A 17,908-nucleotide genomic window follows, 5' to 3' on the forward strand; every position below is an offset into this window, starting at 1 on the left:
TTTTCCGGAGGGTTTAAGCTGCATGGTTATGGCCTGAAGTAAAGACACGTTTAATTAGGACACGATTCTAAAACATCCCTACCTGCCCCAAGTTATTTCCAAGTCCTTTGTCTTCGCCTGTACCAACCCAACACAATGTTCTCCATATGGATGATACCTGCATTTTCTCAAGCATGAAGCCAAGCTCAACTCCTCCAGGCAGCCAGAACCAAAGAACAAGTGGAGGAAGTTCCCAGAGGGTTGGGTCCTTGCGTGAGTTCAACGCGCATCCTGGTCCGGATAACTCTGGCGAGAAGCGTGGTGTGATCGCAGCCCAAAGCTCAGCTTGTTTTCATCTCTGCTGTAAGAGTGGGGGGGAACAGCGTGGTGCATCCTCTGTCGCTGAGCGAAAGGCTTTGGTCTAAATCAATAGGGATGCTCTCAGTCTATGGCCTTAAATATAAGAAAATAGGTTGTGGTTTTTTTTTTTTCCTTGTGTTTAGAAGCATTGCGCTGTAAACTGAAGACTGTGGATTTCCTGGGAAGTATCATGAGCTTTGAGAGCAGCAGGTAAACACCCTGTTGTTCCCCTGGGGGTGATTTTACTCCTATTTATTACCCAGTTCCAATCTGGAGAGGTTTACACAGCTCAGAGGCTGCATAAAGCAATAATAAATAACGTTAGGGCTTGAGACAAGAGTGAGTAGGAATCTTTCTACAATACTAGAGGTTGAAGGAGAATTTAAAACAGAGAAAAATGATGGAAAGGGTGAGAAAGATGGTGGATAAGAAGACATCTTTCCTCCTTTCAGAGAAAGGGAAGGCCACCATAATTTTCAGCTCCTTTCTTTCCCTTTCCCATTCCATCTCCCACTGGTGGAGCTCCGTCCCGCGTGAAAACCTCAAAATTGTTTTTCAAAGAGGGGGAAAAAAAAAAAGACACAGCGCCCAACGTGGGGCTCGAACCCACGACCCTGAGATTAAGAGTCTCATGCTCTACCGACTGAGCTAGCCGGGCTGTAGCATAAAAGGGGATGGTGCAACCTCTGAGCATCACCCTGGATCAGCGCAATGGGCGGGGGAGATTTGCGGGAAATTATGGGGGGAGATTGGTCTCAGGAAAAGAAAATACAGCAGGAAAAGCTCCAGGTTTGGTTTATTTTTTCCACTGTGGCTGCTGGAGTGTCAAGTACCCTTTGGTCTGAACCCAGCCAGACTCTGCACCCACACCCGGGAGTGCTGGGCAGCCGGGGAGAGGGGGTCGGGGTGCTCCGCATTGCGCAGCTGGTTCCACGAAATTTAAAAAAAAAAGTTAAAAAGTTATACTTTTCCCTGACCGGGAATCGAACCCGGGCCGCGGCGGTGAGAGCGCCGAATCCTAACCACTAGACCACCAGGGAGCTGCAATAACACTTTTTTTCCCCGAATACAACGTCAGATCTGGGGTTTGTACCCCAGATTTGGGTCGTACTCGATGCACAGAGCGGGGGGTGTCTCAGCGTATTTTCCTCCTCCTTCTTTTAGCAGCTAAATGGTAACATCCTCCCACCTCCTTGGGTTTATCTTCTGCTGCCATCCAGCGTTGAGCCCTTTGCGGTGGCTTCTCCAGCACCTGCGACTCCAGAAATGACCCCAGAAAGGTTTTGCAGCCACCAACTGCCTTTTTTTTTTTTTTCCCTCCCCCTCTCCTCCTGGGGACACCCTGTCCCCAAACACTTGGGGCTTCTGTCTGTTCCCATCAGAACTGGAAGGTCCTTCCCAACGTTCCAGCTGCTGGATTCATCTCGGCGCGTTCAACTGGGGGGAAAACACCCCAGAAGCCGCAAGTTCCTCCATTTCTTGAGTGTGATATAAGGGTGAAAAAGAGCAGATTACTGGCATTTTAGTAGCTCTATAAAAAAATACACAAAGCTGTGGACGGTGACGTTGCTGCAGTCTGATCCTTGGGATCCAGGAGAATTTTAGATCATTTACTGAGGTTTTTTTGACATTTTTCCCATGTTTGAAGACAGTTCGATCAATACACAGGCCTCTTTCTCCAACTACTGCGCACAGATCTCCTAATTTTATAGGGAAATCTCCATTTTCAGAAGAGATTCACTTCAGCTCCTAACGTGCCGCGCTACAGGTAACGTTATATTGCCACAAACCTGCAAGTGGAATAGAAATAATTCTGGAGGGGGATGAAAAAGCGCTGCGGTGTCCCCGGCCAGGTTCTTTATATCCGAATTTCTAGAAGAATGGAAATATGAATAGCTACAATTAACAAAAGCTACATGATGTAGGTCAGCGGAGACGCAGCAAAGAGGGGAAAGCCCAGATTTAACGGCAGCGGGTTGTGCTTCAGAGAGTTAATTGAATGTAGGGCCTGAGATTTTGGCTACTATTCTAGGTCATGTCCCAAGAACAAATAATTCCATCCAGAAGCAGGAATGCATGACTGCAAAGTCTCCCCCTCCACCCAGTCTTCTTGTTTTCAGCTCGTTCGTGGGATGAATGAATGTAAAATGCGTTGGGAGGGGGAAGGGAACAAACTCATGGCTTGGTTTTGAACACAGCAGGATCATTTCTTTGGGTAAAACGTCCGGGAATGGAGCTGAGCCATGAGACAACCATGGAAAGAAATTTAACCTGAGCAAGAGAGAGGCTGGATGGGAGAGAAAAAATGCAAGAGGAAGAGCCGAGAAATATTTAACTAATGTTTAAGTCAAAGAAATAGCAGCATCCCAGGAATAAAACCAACGTCATGCAGGGACAGCACCATCATGCAGCAGAAAAACTCTACATCCTTGGCATATAACCCCCAATTCTGGAGAATTCCCACCCTGGGCTCTCTTTTCAGTGTCTGCCCCATGGTTCCTTCGTGAAGGCAGCAGGGAAGTTGGTGATGGAAAAAGATGAGACCTGATGAAGCAGCGGGGTGTAAATGCGAATTATTCCTCTCTATCCACGTGAAAAGCAAACGCGGAAAGTTACGGATGCAAAAGAAGTGTTTGGGTGGAAGAATCATCCCACCCGCTCTGCCGATGTCAGACTTGAAAGCAGCACAAAATAACCACTGAATTAAATCTCCGAGAGCACACGGGTGTCCCGTATAGGCACATTGCAGAGACGGGTGGGAAAGGGTAGAGGAGGGAGAAAAAAAACCCTAAAAGAGGTGTTTCTGCCTGGTTTCGAACCAGGGACCTTTCGCGTGTTAGGCGAACGTGATAACCACTACACTACAGAAACCTGGGGAGGGCCCTCCTGGGGCACGTATTTCGGGTATTTCAGAGCAAAAGTCCGTTCACTGAATTTTCCCCATTCCCAGCGATGCTCCCCACATCTTTTCGTCTTTTTTTTCCCTTCTTCTGACTCTTCTTTTTTTCCCCTCGTCTTCCAAGACCAACAACCACAAAGAATTATCCCTCCCCCTTGGCCAACACCCATCCGCGACACCCGTCTTCATGGTGTCTTCGAGGTGGGCAAAGCCATGAACACAACCAAGGGAAACCCAACAACGGCTACTTTGGACGGACAGATGGAATTCCACAGTTCCAACCGCTTTTTAATGGAGTTAAAAAAAAAACCACCATGAAGGCGCCTTCCCCAAAAATACCCCAAACAGGAGTCGGAGTCTTCAGCCACGCCTTTGCAAGGGGCGTGGCCAAGGTCCCTTCCCCACTTGGCCAAACCTAAACGACATTTGGGTGTCACCATCCTCTCATGGAATGATCCAACTCCTTCAATAGCTGCAAGATGGGGAGGCAAAATTCATAAAAATTCAGTGTTTCTGCCCGGTTTCGAACCGGGGACCTTTCGCGTGTGAGGCGAACGTGATAACCACTACACTACAGAAACGGGGTGAATTTGGGGTTTTGCGCCATATCTGGAATAGGGTGAACCCCGTTTCCCTCACCGGGTGCTCCCAAGCACCTCAAACCCTTCTGGGAAATGCACCCCTCTCCCATGTTGCTCCCAGACCCCAAAACCACGTGGTTTTAGCCCATTTTGTCTGCCTGTTTCTCTCCGGCTTGAGGAGCGTCCCCCCAAAGCACGCAGCTGCCCCACCACCCGCAAGGCGTTTGCCTCCCACAGAAGGTCCTCGGCTCAAAACCAGGCAGAAAAAGTCATATTTTTCTGGAAAACACCAAAAAACCCTGAGCCGCTCGCTTCCACGGCCGCATCCGGAGAGAAACGCGTTTGTGCCGCAATCACGCGTTTCCCTTGATTTGGTTTGGAGTTGGGTTCCCCCACGATAAACCCCAAGAGACAGAAAAGGGGTGAGTTCTGTTGCTGAGTATTAAGGTATTTTTTGCAAGAATCAAAGAATTGGCACATATATTTAAAGTTACATGTATGGGTGGGCACGGTGATATAAAAAAAATAAGTTTTTGACAGCGGGAATGGCCCTTCTCGCCTTTCGATTTCCAGCCCTGCTGCTCTGGGTTTGGAAACGATGTTTTGCTGAAGGGCTCCAATGAGTGAAAAATTCAGGAGATGCTTTAAAAAACAGCTGGGAAAAAAACTAAAAAAAAAAAAAAAAAGTGTTTCTGCCTGGTTTCGAACCAGGGACCTTTCGCGTGTTAGGCGAACGTGATAACCACTACACTACAGAAACGCGATGTGGAGGAGTGGGGGTGACCCACCCGTGACAGGATGGACTCAGGTCTCCACCTCCACCTTCTTCCAGCTCCTTTTCTGCCAAAATTTTCCTCAAATTTGTCGGTGGGATTAGAAAAATGGCCATTTCTTGTAGCCATCCACACTCGGGGGTACGAGGAAGATGATGTTTTATTTGAGATGTGGCCCAACACCGACGTGCGCAGAGGTCCTGGGGGACCCCTGAGGAGGAAAAATAGCGATTTTTAAATAATTCGCTGTTTTTTACAGAGACGCTTTCCTGAGGAGGAAAAATAATTGCTTGTATAATTTGCCCTTTTCTAGAGAAACTTTCCCTGACCGGGAATCGAACCCGGGCCACGGCGGTGAAAGCGCCGGATCCTAGCCACTAGACCACCAGGGAGAGCTGGTTTAATATAAACCCAATATTTTTAAATTAATTCAGCTATTTTTCAAAATTTATTTTGTTACTTTTAATGCATTTTGCCTCCTGGCGAAACGAAGCAGCTTCTGTCGGGGCAATGGGAGGCAGCAACTCTGAGGCATCTAAATATGGAGAGATAAGAGAGGAGATTGGTAAAATTTGGGTAAAAACCAGCTCCCTGGTGGTCTAGTGGCTAGGATTCGGCGCTTTCACCGCCGCGGCCCGGGTTCGATTCCCGGTCAGGGAAAAGCAAGTCAATAATTTTCTAAAATTAAGCTAAATTTATAAATTTCCTCCCATCTCTGCTGGATTTCTGCTTTTCTCTAAAAAATAACGCGCGGTTCCAAACCCACAGAAGATTAAAGCAGTCGAGCTGTTTCTCTAAGGAGAATATTTTATGGTCTGGTGGGACTGGATTTACGAGAGCGTTTGCTCTTCTTCCCCACCTCGGGGGGCTGGTGGGGGTTGCAGAGCCTTTAACGGATTCCTGCCCATTCCAACCCAAAAAGGACATTTGTCCCCAGCGCAGGGGGCAGGAGCACCGTGACCTGCTGCCCCCCCGTGTCCCCAGGGAAAACATTCATCCACGGGCTCAAAGAAAACCCGTTCCCAACTGATTTTTACAAGCGCTGCCATTGCACAACCGAGCCGCAAAAGTCATGAAAAAGGAGTGAAAATGAAAATATTTAGGCCTGTTTCTGCCCGGTTTCGAACCGGGGACCTTTCGCGTGTGAGGCGAACGTGATAACCACTACACTACAGAAACCCGCCACGGTCCCTTTAAGAGCTCCCCCGAACCCGTCTTTGGTACCAAAAAACGCGTGAAAAAACAAAATTTAAAAAAAAAAAGTTTTTACACGGAATTAACACGGAATTAATTAACACGGAATTCTGCCTTCCTGCTGCTGCCGCTACTATTGATCCAAGCGGGAAAAGTTTTAATTGCAGGACCAAAAATGGCATAAATTTGCATAAATGCCAAAATTGCAATTTTTTTTAATTTTTTTTTTTTTCTTTAATCTTTCCAGGGGTGTTTCGCCTCACTCCCGGCCCCGGGAAAGAGGGGCTGAAACCCCCAGAATCCCGCACCAGAATGGGGACAGAAAGGCAGTTTTTAGCAGCCCGGCTAGCTCAGTCGGTAGAGCATGAGACTCTTAATCTCAGGGTCGTGGGTTCGAGCCCCACGTTGGGCGTTTATTTTTTTCCCTACGCTACCACAACTCAGCTGAAAATAATTCTTTCCAGCGCTCCCCCGCTGATAATCACCATTAAAAAAAACCCAAAAAGCAAACAAAGGGGAAAAAAAACCCAAACAAACACCAAAAAAAAAAAACAACAACAAAAAACCAAAAAAACCCACCTTAATTTTTATAATCGCTATATTCCCTTTTCTGGCCCAATTTCATCACCGTCAGGATGGCCGAGTGGTCTAAGGCGCCAGACTCAAGGCTCTGCCTTCCCACACTTGGGTATTCTGGTCTCCGTGTGGAGGCGTGGGTTCAAATCCCACTCCTGACAGGTGCTTTTTTTTTTGGGCTTATTCCTACAAAACCCCTCATTTTCCCCTTATGCGCCTTTCCGGCCGAAACCACCCCAGCACAGCGTGATTATGTCACAAAAATTGATTCAAATTAATGTTTTCTCCCAGCGAAGAGCGCAGAAGTGCTCCTTTCGCTTTTTTTTTTTACCAAATTCAGGCTTTTTTTTTAATTTTGTGCTCCTCGTTGATAAAACCAGCCTGTTTTCTTGAAATCACCCAAACGGCCCCCAAAAATCAAGTGGGTTTCTGGAGCAGCCCTTGAAGGAGGCGGGTTGGGGGGGGTCGGAGCTGGACCTGGGCAGGCGGAGGGTGCGGGCAGGGTGCGGGCAGAGTGCGGGCAGGCAGGAGGGAACAACCAGGAGCGTTTCTGTAGTGTAGTGGTTATCACGTTCGCCTCACACGCGAAAGGTCCCCGGTTCGAAACCGGGCAGAAACACTGAATTTTCCTTTTTTTTTGCTTGTTTTGTTTTGGGGAGGTGTTCATTTATTTTTATTTTTTCTATTATTCCCCCCCCTTTTTTTTTTTCCCCGAAAATAATTCCTTTCCAGCTTCTCCCAGGTTTTTGCACACACTTCTCGCCGCTACCCACATCAAATAAAATTTCTAAATAATAAATAACACCCATTTAAAAAAAAAAAATACCCATCGCTAAAGAAAAGAGGTGCGGCTGGGCTGCGTCAGGTTGGAGGGGACAGTGTGCACGCGTGGGAAGGTAGAGGAACAAATAGAGGAGGTAAGGGATGTTTCTAGAGGGGTGTTTTGTTATAGTATGAAAAACTTTTCAAAAAAAAAAAAAAAAAAAGGAATTTGGGAGGAGGAAAAAAGAGATCTTCCCTGACCGGGAATCGAACCCGGGCCGCGGCGGTGAGAGCGCCGAATCCTAACCACTAGACCACCAGGGAGGCTGTATGCAACTCATTGCACATTGCTGCATCACAAACAAAACCAATTATTGTCTTTTTTATTTGACCTATTTTTACTTATTTTCGGTTATTTTGCCCTGTCCTCACCGCACCCTCCACCTCATCCTCTCCTCGGGGCAGCTCAAGCAGAACAGTCGTCGCAGCAGCCAGCCCGTGGCTTCCCTTCGCAGAATCACAGCGTTTCCCGCCCGCCCGTGATCAGATTTACCCCCATCCAGGTATTTCTGCGAGGAAAAAGAAGCAAAGGCCGCCCCTCGCTCCCCTCGCACACAACTTATTATCAGGAACCAGTTTGGAGTTGCTCATCCTGGACGTGCTCTCCCGGGGGCGCGTCGCCTGGCAGCTGCGCGACGAGACGCTCGGGCTGTGAATTTTGCGTATGCAAAGCAGCTCTCAGCATGCAAAAACATAAAATAAATTAAATATTTAATCGTGGGGCCTGCGGCAGCTTCCAGCAGGGGGTTTTTGCATACACCTGGGTGCGCGGAGGCCTGCGAGAAGGTCTTCACTCACCCGCTGCTACTTAGGGCCAAGTTCCTGAAATGCGTTTTGGCTCCCAACTGCGGCTTAAAGATTAAAAATTCGGGGAGCTGAAGCAGAAGCACTGTCGTGCGATGCAGGAGTGGTTATCGCTAACGGAAGACCTTGCCCCGCTCAGCTGGAGATTTCACCGAGGTTCCCACCCGCTGCCCTTGAAGCACAAGGACGAAACAACCCCAACGCTTCTGCGACTTCTTCTTCGCGTTTCCGCGGTTTCAATTTGGCAGCGGAGGCAAATGAAGCTTTTCAAGCCGCCGAAGGCGCATCGGTTCAATCTGAACACGCTGACTCCATCTGTCAGGAAACGCCCCCGCGAGCACCCTCCAGCCCTCCTGGGTCCCTCCTTACGCCCCCAAATATTTGTTAGCCAACAGCTCAGCCTGAGGCTGTTGCTCAATAAGACGTTAAGGCCAAGTCTGCCTTGGGAAGGATTTATTGCTCTTGGTTTTAGGCGTCTACAGGAGACGTGTCTCCACGTCGTCTGGTCAACCTGGGCTCCCTCTAATCAGAGAAGTAAATACTCCTCCATGCGCTTGTGGAGCCATTTCTAGATGAAATAAATTATTTGCCACCGTTCCTCACTGACCTGGGTGGCTGCGTATGGAGAGGTGAGTCCGAACATCGCTAAGCCCCAATCCCGTGCAGGGATGCGGGTGCTTTTGACTATTTAAACTCCCCTTCCACCAGATCAGGCCTTGCCCATCTCGCCCCCGGATTGGATTATTGCCACCGCATAAAACTTGAAGCTGCCACGAAGCGGCTTTTCCATCACCGTCCGCAGCGTCTACGCTCAGTCGCACGGCTGAAAGCTCGGTGAGACCAAAAAAAAAAGGGTCCAGCAAACAGCAGGGATGTGTGGGAGGGAAACTGGGGACCGGTTCAGCGGGTGTTGGGCTCAGCTTCGTCCCTCTCCCCTGCCAGAGAGGATTTTGGAAGGATGCACCAGGGCAGCGTCACCAGGAGAGTTGCCCAACGACAGAGCAAGGCAAGTTTTTGGGGGGCAGCAGAGCAGCCCCTCTCCTGTACAAGCACAGAACCAACCGATGCTTCTTGTTGACATAAATGATGGAGAAAGGGGAATTTTTCACCCCTGTCAGCGCATTCTTCATGCTCCCAAAAGCTGTCTCTGGGGTGATGAACCCCCACGGTCTCCCCAGACCCCAGCAAGTGAGACTCGACTGGATGCTGTCCCATGGGGGGGGTCAGGGGGAGAGGGTGAACTGGCACCCCCTCCCCAGGCAGAGCAGGGGGAGGATTTTCTCCCCTGCAAAGGATGTCGGGGGGTAGGTGAAGATCGGGGCCTCGTTTTTGGAGTCAAAAAACGCCACTCGCCCCGCCTCGTAGTCCAGGTAAATCCCAATCACCTTGGGGGCAGCGAGCAGGGAGATGGGGATGGTGGGAGAGGTGAGAGCCTGGTACTGGCTCCCGCACTGCCCCACCGCCCAGATCCCCATCTTGGGGTTGACGCTGATCCGTCCCTTCCTCCTCACCGACTCCTTGGCCACCCCAACAGCCCAGGCTTCCCCATCGCCCACCTCCACCTCCCAGTAATGCCTCCCCGTGCTGAAACCCTCGTGGCCCAAGACGCAGCGAGACGAGTCGAAGCGCTTGGGGTTGTCGGGCACGGGCTGGCGGGTGTCTTCCCATCTCACGCGCTTGCGATCCTCGGACAGGAGGAGCCGGGGATGCGCCGTCTCTGGATCCAGCGTCAAACTTACTGGGAGCAGAGAGAAAATGAGCGTCTCAGGCACAACTCACTTTTCCCCACATTTTCCCCATCTTCCCCCAGCTTGACCTTGGGCCGTTCCAGCTCCCGGTCCCCGTTTGCTGGAGCACAGCGGGAATGGTTTTATGCCCACGAGCAGGATTGGAAGAGTAGAAAAGTTGGCTGCGTGAAGGGAACTTGATTTAGACTAAAAACAAGGCTTTGGACCGTGGATATTTTTGCTGGGAGTCTCCAGGCCATTAAAAAGAGGAAAGAAATGCTCAGGTGTCCCATGACTTTCCTTTTTTAAGTTCCCACGTGGAAATATTTGCAATTTTCACCTTTGGCCTCATTCAGAGAGGTCATTTCCAAAGGTGTTGCTGACCCAATACTTCCCATGTTCCCTGAGCTCTGCCGGGAGGAAAATTCACCCTCTCTCACGTAGTCAACCAGAGTAATTGCTTCTTGCTATGCTAATATGGGTCCAGCTCTGCAGCTGGAAGTATCTCTCCACGGCATTTCGCCAGGACTTCTCTGGTGAACGCTGAGATCTCCTTCCGTAGATCTGCTGCAGATCGGGGCCCCAAACCCTCTCCTCCCCAGTTTCTCCGTACCTTGAAATTTCAGCAGCATCTCTTTGAGGGCAAGATTTTTCTGAGGAGGACCGGTGGGTTTCTCTTCCAGCTCAGGCGATGTCTCTGCTGGCTTCTGGGCACCATCCTTCTCAAGCCTGGAAAGAAGGAAGAACTTTCTCACAATACTTCCTTCACTCTTAATTGTCATTATGCACTGAGAGATTTTCAACTGTGATTTCTTATAATAAGTGATGGTAGGACTAGAGCGAAGGTCCCGGGGCACTCAATGAGCTCCCAGAGAAGGGTTTGCTGACTCGGAGGACATATTGATTTTGTCCCCAAACACCAGCGAAGAGCCCCTGGATGGTAAAGGCCAATCACAACCAGAAGCGTTCGGCATCAAGGGAAATGCAGGCAATAAAAAAATGCCTTTCCTTGCCCGCCTTTGCCTTTTCAGTAACCCACCTTCTCGATCCGTGTCCAGAGAGGACACGAAGAGGTTTGTTATAGGGGTGGAAGTTCATACCGGCTTCTCTTCCACCCAGATGCACTCTTCAGTATTTAAACATCCACAAATTTTTAGCTGCTGGCTCGCTATTTTTGACGGGCTCACAACAAGCTCAGCTCTCCAGGAATAAGTAGTCCTGGATGGACTGTAGAGAAGAAGCTGCAGCAGAGCTGGAGGTACCTTCATCCCATCTTATACCTTTCCCTGGTCTTCAGCGTCCTACTTGGACCTTTTGCGGGGTCCTAGTTGTCCCCTATACGTCTACACAGTCCCCAGCATACAGGGGCCGTAAGTGCCCGGGGTTTTGGAGTCACCACTGTAGAGTTAAACATCATAAACATCACAAGAACACGTGAAAGGAGCCGCAAACCTTCTCAAGATGTCTCTGCTGTCCTACAAGAGGAAGATGAGAGAAGGAACATTAGGTCAGAGCAAAGTCAGCCTGAGAGTAAACAACAAGTAGCTACCGCCGGGCTGTGGGGTGACCTCGGGCTACTCAAGGCTCTGCTCTGTCTAAATTACGGGTCTAAAATGGGTCCCTGAACACTGCTCTGCCCGCACAGTGTTTGGAGATCTGCCGGGGTGTTAGGTGAGGTCACGGCAACATCATTTAACGAGCAGCTCGTTGTAGTTACCCGCCATCACCCACCACCTTTCGTGTCCCTACTCTTCCAGTATGGGCGTTGTTACTGCCAACGCACACCACCGCTTCAGCGGGTTTGAATGTTTTACATCAGGAGTTAACCAGAGCCTGGAGGTGGGTCAGGTGATGGGTTTGGTCACCTAAAGACAAGAGGAGGGCCAGTTGTTTCTCCGCTGCGTACGAAGGAACTTGGATGCTTGTTTTGGATGTAAACACGTACAACCAGGTGGATGAACCCCATCCCCATGTAAACAGACTGTGGTTCAAACAGACTGGGCTTGATTTAGAATATTCAAGTTGGGCCTGAAGAAAACAATTTTTAAAAACCCAAACAGCCGTTTGAAAGATGCATTTTAAAAGGAGTATTTAGAATTAATTTGACTCCTCGACTGGCGACACCAGTGGTGGTCAAGGCCAACGGTCTTCAGAGGGGCCTGAGGTCTCACCTGCAGGAATTCACACGCTGGCTGCTGACACTTCTCCTCCAGCTCGTGGATCTGCTCACCGATGGAGGAGATCTCCTCCAAGAGCTTGTTGATGGTCTCCTCCTGTCTCCTCAGGATCTCCTGGTCCAGCTTTGCCAGCCGGTCCAAGAGGAGACGTTCCTGTCCCTCCACGAACTGGTGCAGCGCCTTGACTTCAGACACAACCTTCTGCCTCTCCGTTTCCACTTGTTCCTGCAACGAGAACCGACGCACGCGAGGGAGACGCGGGGCTGGGGGCAGAAATGGTGGAGAAAAATTGCGACAGAGCTGATTTAACGTGATGACTTATAACACAGCCATAAATTCCAGTGCCCGTTGCAGAGCAGACAAATAATTAAGACTTTTTTTTTTTTTTTCTATTTCTAGGCTGAAGTTGTTGGCAAAGGACATTTTCCCACGGACTCTAATCTTTGTACCCGAAATGCTCCAGACCTTTGAACAACAAGGGAAGATACGAAATAAAACCATAAACAGAGTAGTCAGCGAAAGAGGTCAGGGAAAGGGAAAACAAGGCAAGAAAGAAGCAATCGGGTGATTTCCATTTTCTGTGTGTATTAACAAGGGGAATCTGGAAACGTGTCCCACCTGCGAGCAACCCGAGGAAGAAAGAGATCAGCAATAACTTAACAAAATCCAACACAAGCTCCCAGCGTGCTGAGATATCCAAGGAGCGGGAGACACAGGGAAAATGGGAGTGTTTTTTAATCTAGGCTGGGGACAGCTGTCACCACCACCCAGCCCTTACCCCTGTGCATGTGCAAGGGACGATGGAGATCTTTGGCCGTGGCACATCTTGTGTCTCCACATCCATCCCCACGGCCAGAGGGAAAACCGAAAGGAAAGGGAGAAAGCCATCCCCACCCGGGGACAGACACTTACGAGGAAATCCCGGCTTTTCCCTTCCTCGGCCATTTTCAGCCCCAGAAGCTTTTCTCTCCTGTCCTTCAGGATCTGCACGTGAGCCTGGAATTTCTCCTGAGTGGAGAAGAAACATCTTGTTGATGCATTTTCTTCCTTTATCAGGTCCATCCCTCTACCCTCATCCCACCTATCCAGGTTTATCTCCTATAAATTCAGATTCTTCCCTGCTTAATAACATGATAATCTGGCTCTGGGAATTCATAAACCCTGATTTCTGAGAGAGCAGGGCAGCCAGGACAGGTCGCTTTCTCCAACAACCAGGGTGAAATTCATGGAACAGATCAGAAAAGACTCAGGCAAAGGACCAAATCTGTGGGAAACGAACTTTAAATGACTGGGGAGACCCTGCTGGCACCTGCTCGGGTTCAGCCTGTGCTCAGTGCTGACCCAAAGCTGTTTGCTCAGTTCAGCTGCCACGGAATGTGCTTTGGGTCACAACCTCAAAGCCTGGATGGGCCATTCAAGGCAGTTTATGGCGGGGAGACCATCACCCTTGTGTGACGAGATCGGGGCTCTCTGCGATGAGAGAAAATTTTTCTTCCCGCCTCCAGCGAAATCAGTTTTCACAACAACCAGCACGGGCACGCAGTGAAACTGGTGCCCAGACCATTGACGTGCTGGAAAACCCAACCCTGCCTTGCACACCAGATTCTGTCCTCGACGTCTCCGAGCAGCGTCTCCTGCACCCCAAATGTCTGAGGCAGTGTAGCTGACCCTGCTTTGAGCAGGAGATGGGGTTAGATGGTCTCCTGGGCTCCTTTCCACCATGATTTATATGAGGACACCATGATGGTGTGGAAATGAGACCTTCAGGACAGTCGGGGTGAGCAGCAACGTAAGCGAGGGGGAGCACGGAGCGGGGCGGGGGGTGGCTGTAATCCAGTGCTCACGCCACGACGCAGAAAACAGACTGAAAGGGATCGAAATCCAGATGTCTGCGAGCCCAGAGGGCAGCTCCCCACCCCGGCCCCCATACCCACACGCCACGCATGGAGACCTCCCACCTTGTGCTCCTCCGCAGCCTCCTCGATGGGGACCACGGTGTGGACCCGGTGAGCCTGGGACTCTCTGCAGACCAGGCAGATGGGAGTTTGATCCTCCTCACAGAAGAGTTTCAGAGCTTCCTGGTGCTTCTCGCACAGCCTCTCCCCCCCTGCCCCTCCTTTGGCTGCCTGCAAGCTCAGCCGCTTGGCTATCTCGATGATTTTTGCCAGCTCCCGGTTGGGTCTCAGGTTTCTCTGCGGGGCTGTCTCTTTGCACTGGGGGCACGAGAAATTCTCCTCGGCTTCCTCCCAGCAGCGGGTGATGCACGCCCGGCAGAAGTTGTGGCCGCAGTGGATGGAGACGGGGTCTTGGAAGAAGCCCAGGCAGATGGAGCAGGAGGCTTCGTCGCGGAAACTTTCGGCAGGGCTGGCTGCAGCCATGGTCTTGGCGGCGAGGATGACGGGGCAGCTTTCGTTTTCCGCCCCGGCTGGTCTTGCCCGTTGGCTGCTCCGCTTCCTGCAGGTGCCTCGGGCCCCGAGGGAGGTGAAAGCGAGTGCCGGAGGAGTTTCGCTGCCGAGATGCACCAGGTTTTCTCCAGGTTGCCACCGCTGCCGAGCAAAACGCTGCGCTGAGCAGCTGCGGAGGGGAAGGGAGAAACCCCCCTCCCCCTTTCCCCAGGGAGCCCGGTGGGTTGAAAAGAGATTCAATGGAAAATAAACATTTTTCATCATTTCCTGGCTTGTTAGAGACCCACCTGCAGCTTCTATAATCATCCCCCCCCTCCCCAAAATTAAATACCCAGGCGAATTGAGAATTGAGGCTCAAGCCTCCCCACGGGGTCCAGCACCCAGAAACCAGCCTGGTTTCATCGCTCATTAATAAATGCGCTTTTAATTGATTAATTGAAAGGCGCAGCCGTGGGAATAGAGCTTCGGCAAGCCCCCTGCCGCAGTTAAGTCTCCCTTCTTCAAGTCAAACCACCGAGACACCTCCTTTGCTGCTCGTTTCAGCTTTTTATTATTTAACATACCCAAGTGCCCTCGTTTCTGCGTGCCTACGTGCAGCTGTAAATACTTTTATTGTCGCTTTCAATTCTCTTTTTAAACAGGATGCTGTTTCTTTCACGGTTCAGGGCTGAGCCTGGAGTCAAGCAGCAGCCGGTTACCACGCATCCTCTTATCTTTAATTTGCCATTTCTTCCGAGCGCCTGCGATTAAGGAAAGGAGGCGGATTTTCTTCCACCCTGTAAATGAAATAACTCCGTGACCGGCCGTACCCCTCGCTCAGCCTGCTCAGAAATGAGCTCTCCCACGCCCAAGATCCCACCGTGCTGCAGGTGGGATCTCACCATCCTTCAGCCCTCAGCCACTGACTTTTTGGGGAAAAAAAAAAAAAAAAAAAAAAGGTGATATTTCAAAGAACGTCCTTGCAGCAATGGAAATGTCCCCTCCCACGGCTGCTTTTCGGTTTGCAATGTCACTTTACTCCAGCTGCGCTGACCTTGCACGCTTGGTTGGGTGCAGAAATGCGCTTCCAGGAGCCTCCGCGTGCTTTTCGTGCATCGGTTTTTAAAAGCCTCAGCACCCCTGGATTTCCTGCAGAGCCTCGGGCTGTAGCAACGAGCCCCCAAATCCACCCAGACCTCGTCCCAAATCGGGATTCATCACACCAGGGTGGTAAATGTCCTCCCCTCCTCCCCTCCATCCCTCTGCGGCTCTCCCAGAGGGGCGGCAGCGTCGTTCTTCTTCCTCTTAGGCAAGAAACACCCAAATCGCTCAATTCCATGGACCATCGAGGTGGAAGAGCTGCTCCTGGTCCAGAGCCCTTTGCGTGCGGAAGCGAACGGGACTTATTTGCATGGGGCCGAGGCTGGGTAACGAAGTGACACATTTTCTGAGAAGATCAATAAATACCACCCCCGCCGTTATTTGTTTGCAAGCGGTTTTGGGGGGGGTCATGATTTTCCGCTGCAGAGCGCCGCGCACACGAACACTCAGACTGAAACCTGTGGTGCGGTTTCACACTCAAGACGCCTTTTTCTTTTTTTTTTTTTTCTTTTAATCCGGAGTTAAGTGTTGATTCAGTGGGGAATGAGAGATGCAGAGGCCGATGTGGGGATGGATACCCCTGACTTTTGCGTTTAGGACTTTGCTTTCTCCCCTGTTCTTCCTCCTGCTGTCCCACAAGCGCTGGCAGCATCATCACTTCTGCCCCAGCACCAAAAGCCGCGTTTTCTCCCCAATTACCAACATGAGTCACATAATCAATCTCCCAGCGGTCGCCTGCAGCGGCTTCGCTCTTCGGGCTTGAAGCAGACCTTGATGTGCCTGGAAAAGCATCTCCAAACCCAGCAATACCAGTTGATTTTGCCCAGGCCAGGGGGCACTGATGAGCATTAAGGGCTCAGAACAGCCCCACCCGGGGGTCCCCACCCCTTGCTCATGGCTCAGGGGCTCTATTTAAGCTCAGTCCTGTGGTCTGGGCTTTTCACAAGCTGCCTTGGAGGAATATCAATGTGTAGCTGCTGAGCCAGCCCTTTGTGATCCATAACCCCAGTGTCCTCGATAAGGAAATTTTACTAAGAAAATTCAGAATCACAGAATCATCTAGGTTGGAAAGGACCTTGAAGATCCTCTAGTCCAACCGTTAATTCGGTGGAGGTTTGGTGCTGCCTCTCCCAGGATGGAGAAAATATGGGTGTTGTGGGTGTGTTTGATCTCATTATGGGTGTGGGGGAGATCCGTGTGTGCTAAGGGAGGCTGAGGAGCGGGGGGAGCATCGCTTGCCATGTCTAGGTGACGCTGGACATGATCTTAAATAGCAACAAGCCACAGAGAAGGGAACTGTGGGGGGCTTAAGTGGCTCCATCGCCCTCGATATCAAACCGAAGTCTTAAGGCAAAACTCACTAAAAGCTTGATTTGACCTTGGGGATGACCTGGCTCAGCTCCTAAAGGTGGGTTTGGTGAGGGGTTTTTTACAACTAAACCGAGCTGGGCATGGGACGGGTTAAAAATAACGACACCCCTCTCCAAACCAGCCCTTAATTGGCTGTGTGTAATCAACAGGGGCTATTAGTGAGCGTGGTCTCAAGAGGGAGCTGGAGGCTCTGTTTTGAGAGACAGGACGACATTTGCTCAATGCCTTTGTGGGGGGGAAAAAAAAAAATAGTAATTAAAGGTTTTCTGCGGGATTCTGCTTAATTGCTTCAAGGCGCAGATACGGGGCTGGGCACAACCGCAATTAACCATCGGGCACAAACCCCCCTGCCTCAATTTTCTCCGCTCTTTACATTGCGTGGGTTTGGCGCTGCCTCTTTTTCCCGCTGTTTCTAAAAATCTAACTACAGACCAGGGGAAGGGATGCTTTTTCCTGTAGATCTTGCTTTCAGGGGATCAGCCAGATGAGGGGACAACTTGGGCTGAAAAATAGGTTCCCTTGGGAAAGGAATTTTTTTTTTATTTTATTTTCTCAGCCTGACTGCGCAGAGGTGGAGAATCTGGCAGGATGGTGACGGCCAAAGCTACAAATGGGTCAGTTCAAAAGGGTGGTTCAAATGCTAAAGAGGTTCAAAGCCCCTCTGGTGCAGACGAGACTTTCCCAGAGGGGTGTAAGGACTAAGTGCTGCTCTTCCCAACAGGGATTAGGTTGCTCTTGGCGGGGGGCATCCAGTCCCTTTTGTGCTGGAAAGGGGATCCCTGGGGTGCTGGCATCTATCAGCACCTGGAGAAGGACCGTGCTGATAAGCCAGGACTTGGGAATTGCTCCTGATTTGCAATACAGAGATGGGAGAGGTTTGACGCCTGAAGCTGGAGGGGTGGGAGGATTTGACAGAGGTGGGGGAAGGTGGCTGCAAACTTCCCAGGATCAGCGGGAGCTGGATGTGGTCCCATTTCCTACCTCCCTTCTCTGCTTTCCCCCCACCTTGGGCTCTGTTTGCTGCACAGACAGAACCGACGCTGGCCCCGTGCCTGCCGCCAGCATCAATTCGCTGCCGAGGGGAGGGCAAGACCCTCTCCCCATCCTGGGACCCTCCTCTCGCTCCGTGGGGCTGCCCCTCAGCCCCCACTTTTGCCTTC

At 50.7% G+C, this 17,908-nt stretch overlaps 1 protein-coding gene and 12 non-coding genes across 13 annotated transcripts; 4 read left to right on the top strand and 9 right to left on the bottom strand.

The window, feature by feature from the left end:
* Positions 1–924: 924 nt before the first annotated feature.
* TRNAK-CUU (transfer RNA lysine (anticodon CUU)) lies at positions 925–997 on the bottom strand. Its single transcript has one exon. It is a non-coding gene; the product is annotated as a tRNA-Lys (tRNA).
* Positions 998–1,307: 310 nt separating this feature from the next.
* Positions 1,308–1,379, bottom strand: TRNAE-CUC (transfer RNA glutamic acid (anticodon CUC)). Its single transcript has one exon. It is a non-coding gene; the product is annotated as a tRNA-Glu (tRNA).
* Positions 1,380–3,137: 1,758 nt separating this feature from the next.
* On the bottom strand, positions 3,138–3,210 carry TRNAV-AAC (transfer RNA valine (anticodon AAC)). The gene has a single exon. It is a non-coding gene; the product is annotated as a tRNA-Val (tRNA).
* A 536-nt stretch (positions 3,211–3,746) lies between these two features.
* TRNAV-CAC (transfer RNA valine (anticodon CAC)) lies at positions 3,747–3,819 on the bottom strand. Its single transcript has one exon. It is a non-coding gene; the product is annotated as a tRNA-Val (tRNA).
* Positions 3,820–4,506: 687 nt separating this feature from the next.
* Positions 4,507–4,579, bottom strand: TRNAV-AAC (transfer RNA valine (anticodon AAC)). The gene has a single exon. It is a non-coding gene; the product is annotated as a tRNA-Val (tRNA).
* Positions 4,580–4,912: 333 nt separating this feature from the next.
* Positions 4,913–4,984, bottom strand: TRNAE-UUC (transfer RNA glutamic acid (anticodon UUC)). The gene has a single exon. It is a non-coding gene; the product is annotated as a tRNA-Glu (tRNA).
* Positions 4,985–5,180: 196 nt separating this feature from the next.
* On the top strand, positions 5,181–5,252 carry TRNAE-UUC (transfer RNA glutamic acid (anticodon UUC)). The gene has a single exon. It is a non-coding gene; the product is annotated as a tRNA-Glu (tRNA).
* A 446-nt stretch (positions 5,253–5,698) lies between these two features.
* Positions 5,699–5,771, bottom strand: TRNAV-CAC (transfer RNA valine (anticodon CAC)). The gene has a single exon. It is a non-coding gene; the product is annotated as a tRNA-Val (tRNA).
* A 354-nt stretch (positions 5,772–6,125) lies between these two features.
* TRNAK-CUU (transfer RNA lysine (anticodon CUU)) lies at positions 6,126–6,198 on the top strand. Its single transcript has one exon. It is a non-coding gene; the product is annotated as a tRNA-Lys (tRNA).
* Positions 6,199–6,415: 217 nt separating this feature from the next.
* TRNAL-CAA (transfer RNA leucine (anticodon CAA)) lies at positions 6,416–6,523 on the top strand. Its single transcript has 2 exons — positions 6,416–6,453; positions 6,478–6,523. It is a non-coding gene; the product is annotated as a tRNA-Leu (tRNA).
* Positions 6,524–6,908: 385 nt separating this feature from the next.
* TRNAV-CAC (transfer RNA valine (anticodon CAC)) lies at positions 6,909–6,981 on the top strand. Its single transcript has one exon. It is a non-coding gene; the product is annotated as a tRNA-Val (tRNA).
* Positions 6,982–7,376: 395 nt separating this feature from the next.
* On the bottom strand, positions 7,377–7,448 carry TRNAE-CUC (transfer RNA glutamic acid (anticodon CUC)). The gene has a single exon. It is a non-coding gene; the product is annotated as a tRNA-Glu (tRNA).
* Positions 7,449–8,426: 978 nt separating this feature from the next.
* Positions 8,427–14,525, bottom strand: LOC141917349 (E3 ubiquitin-protein ligase TRIM39-like). Its single transcript, XM_074810475.1, has 6 exons — positions 13,851–14,525; positions 12,805–12,900; positions 11,887–12,117; positions 11,168–11,190; positions 10,329–10,444; positions 8,427–9,726 (listed from the first exon to the last, which is right to left on the bottom strand). The coding sequence occupies exons 1-6, from the start codon at positions 14,268–14,270 to the stop codon at positions 9,212–9,214; spliced, it is 1,401 nt and encodes a 466-aa protein (XP_074666576.1). The 5' UTR covers positions 14,271–14,525; the 3' UTR covers positions 8,427–9,211.
* Between the last annotated feature and the right edge of the window lie 3,383 nt (positions 14,526–17,908).

The sequence above is a fragment of the Strix aluco genome, chromosome 37, assembly GCF_031877795.1.
Source record: "Strix aluco isolate bStrAlu1 chromosome 37, bStrAlu1.hap1, whole genome shotgun sequence".
Classification (NCBI taxonomy): domain Eukaryota; kingdom Metazoa; phylum Chordata; class Aves; order Strigiformes; family Strigidae; genus Strix; species Strix aluco.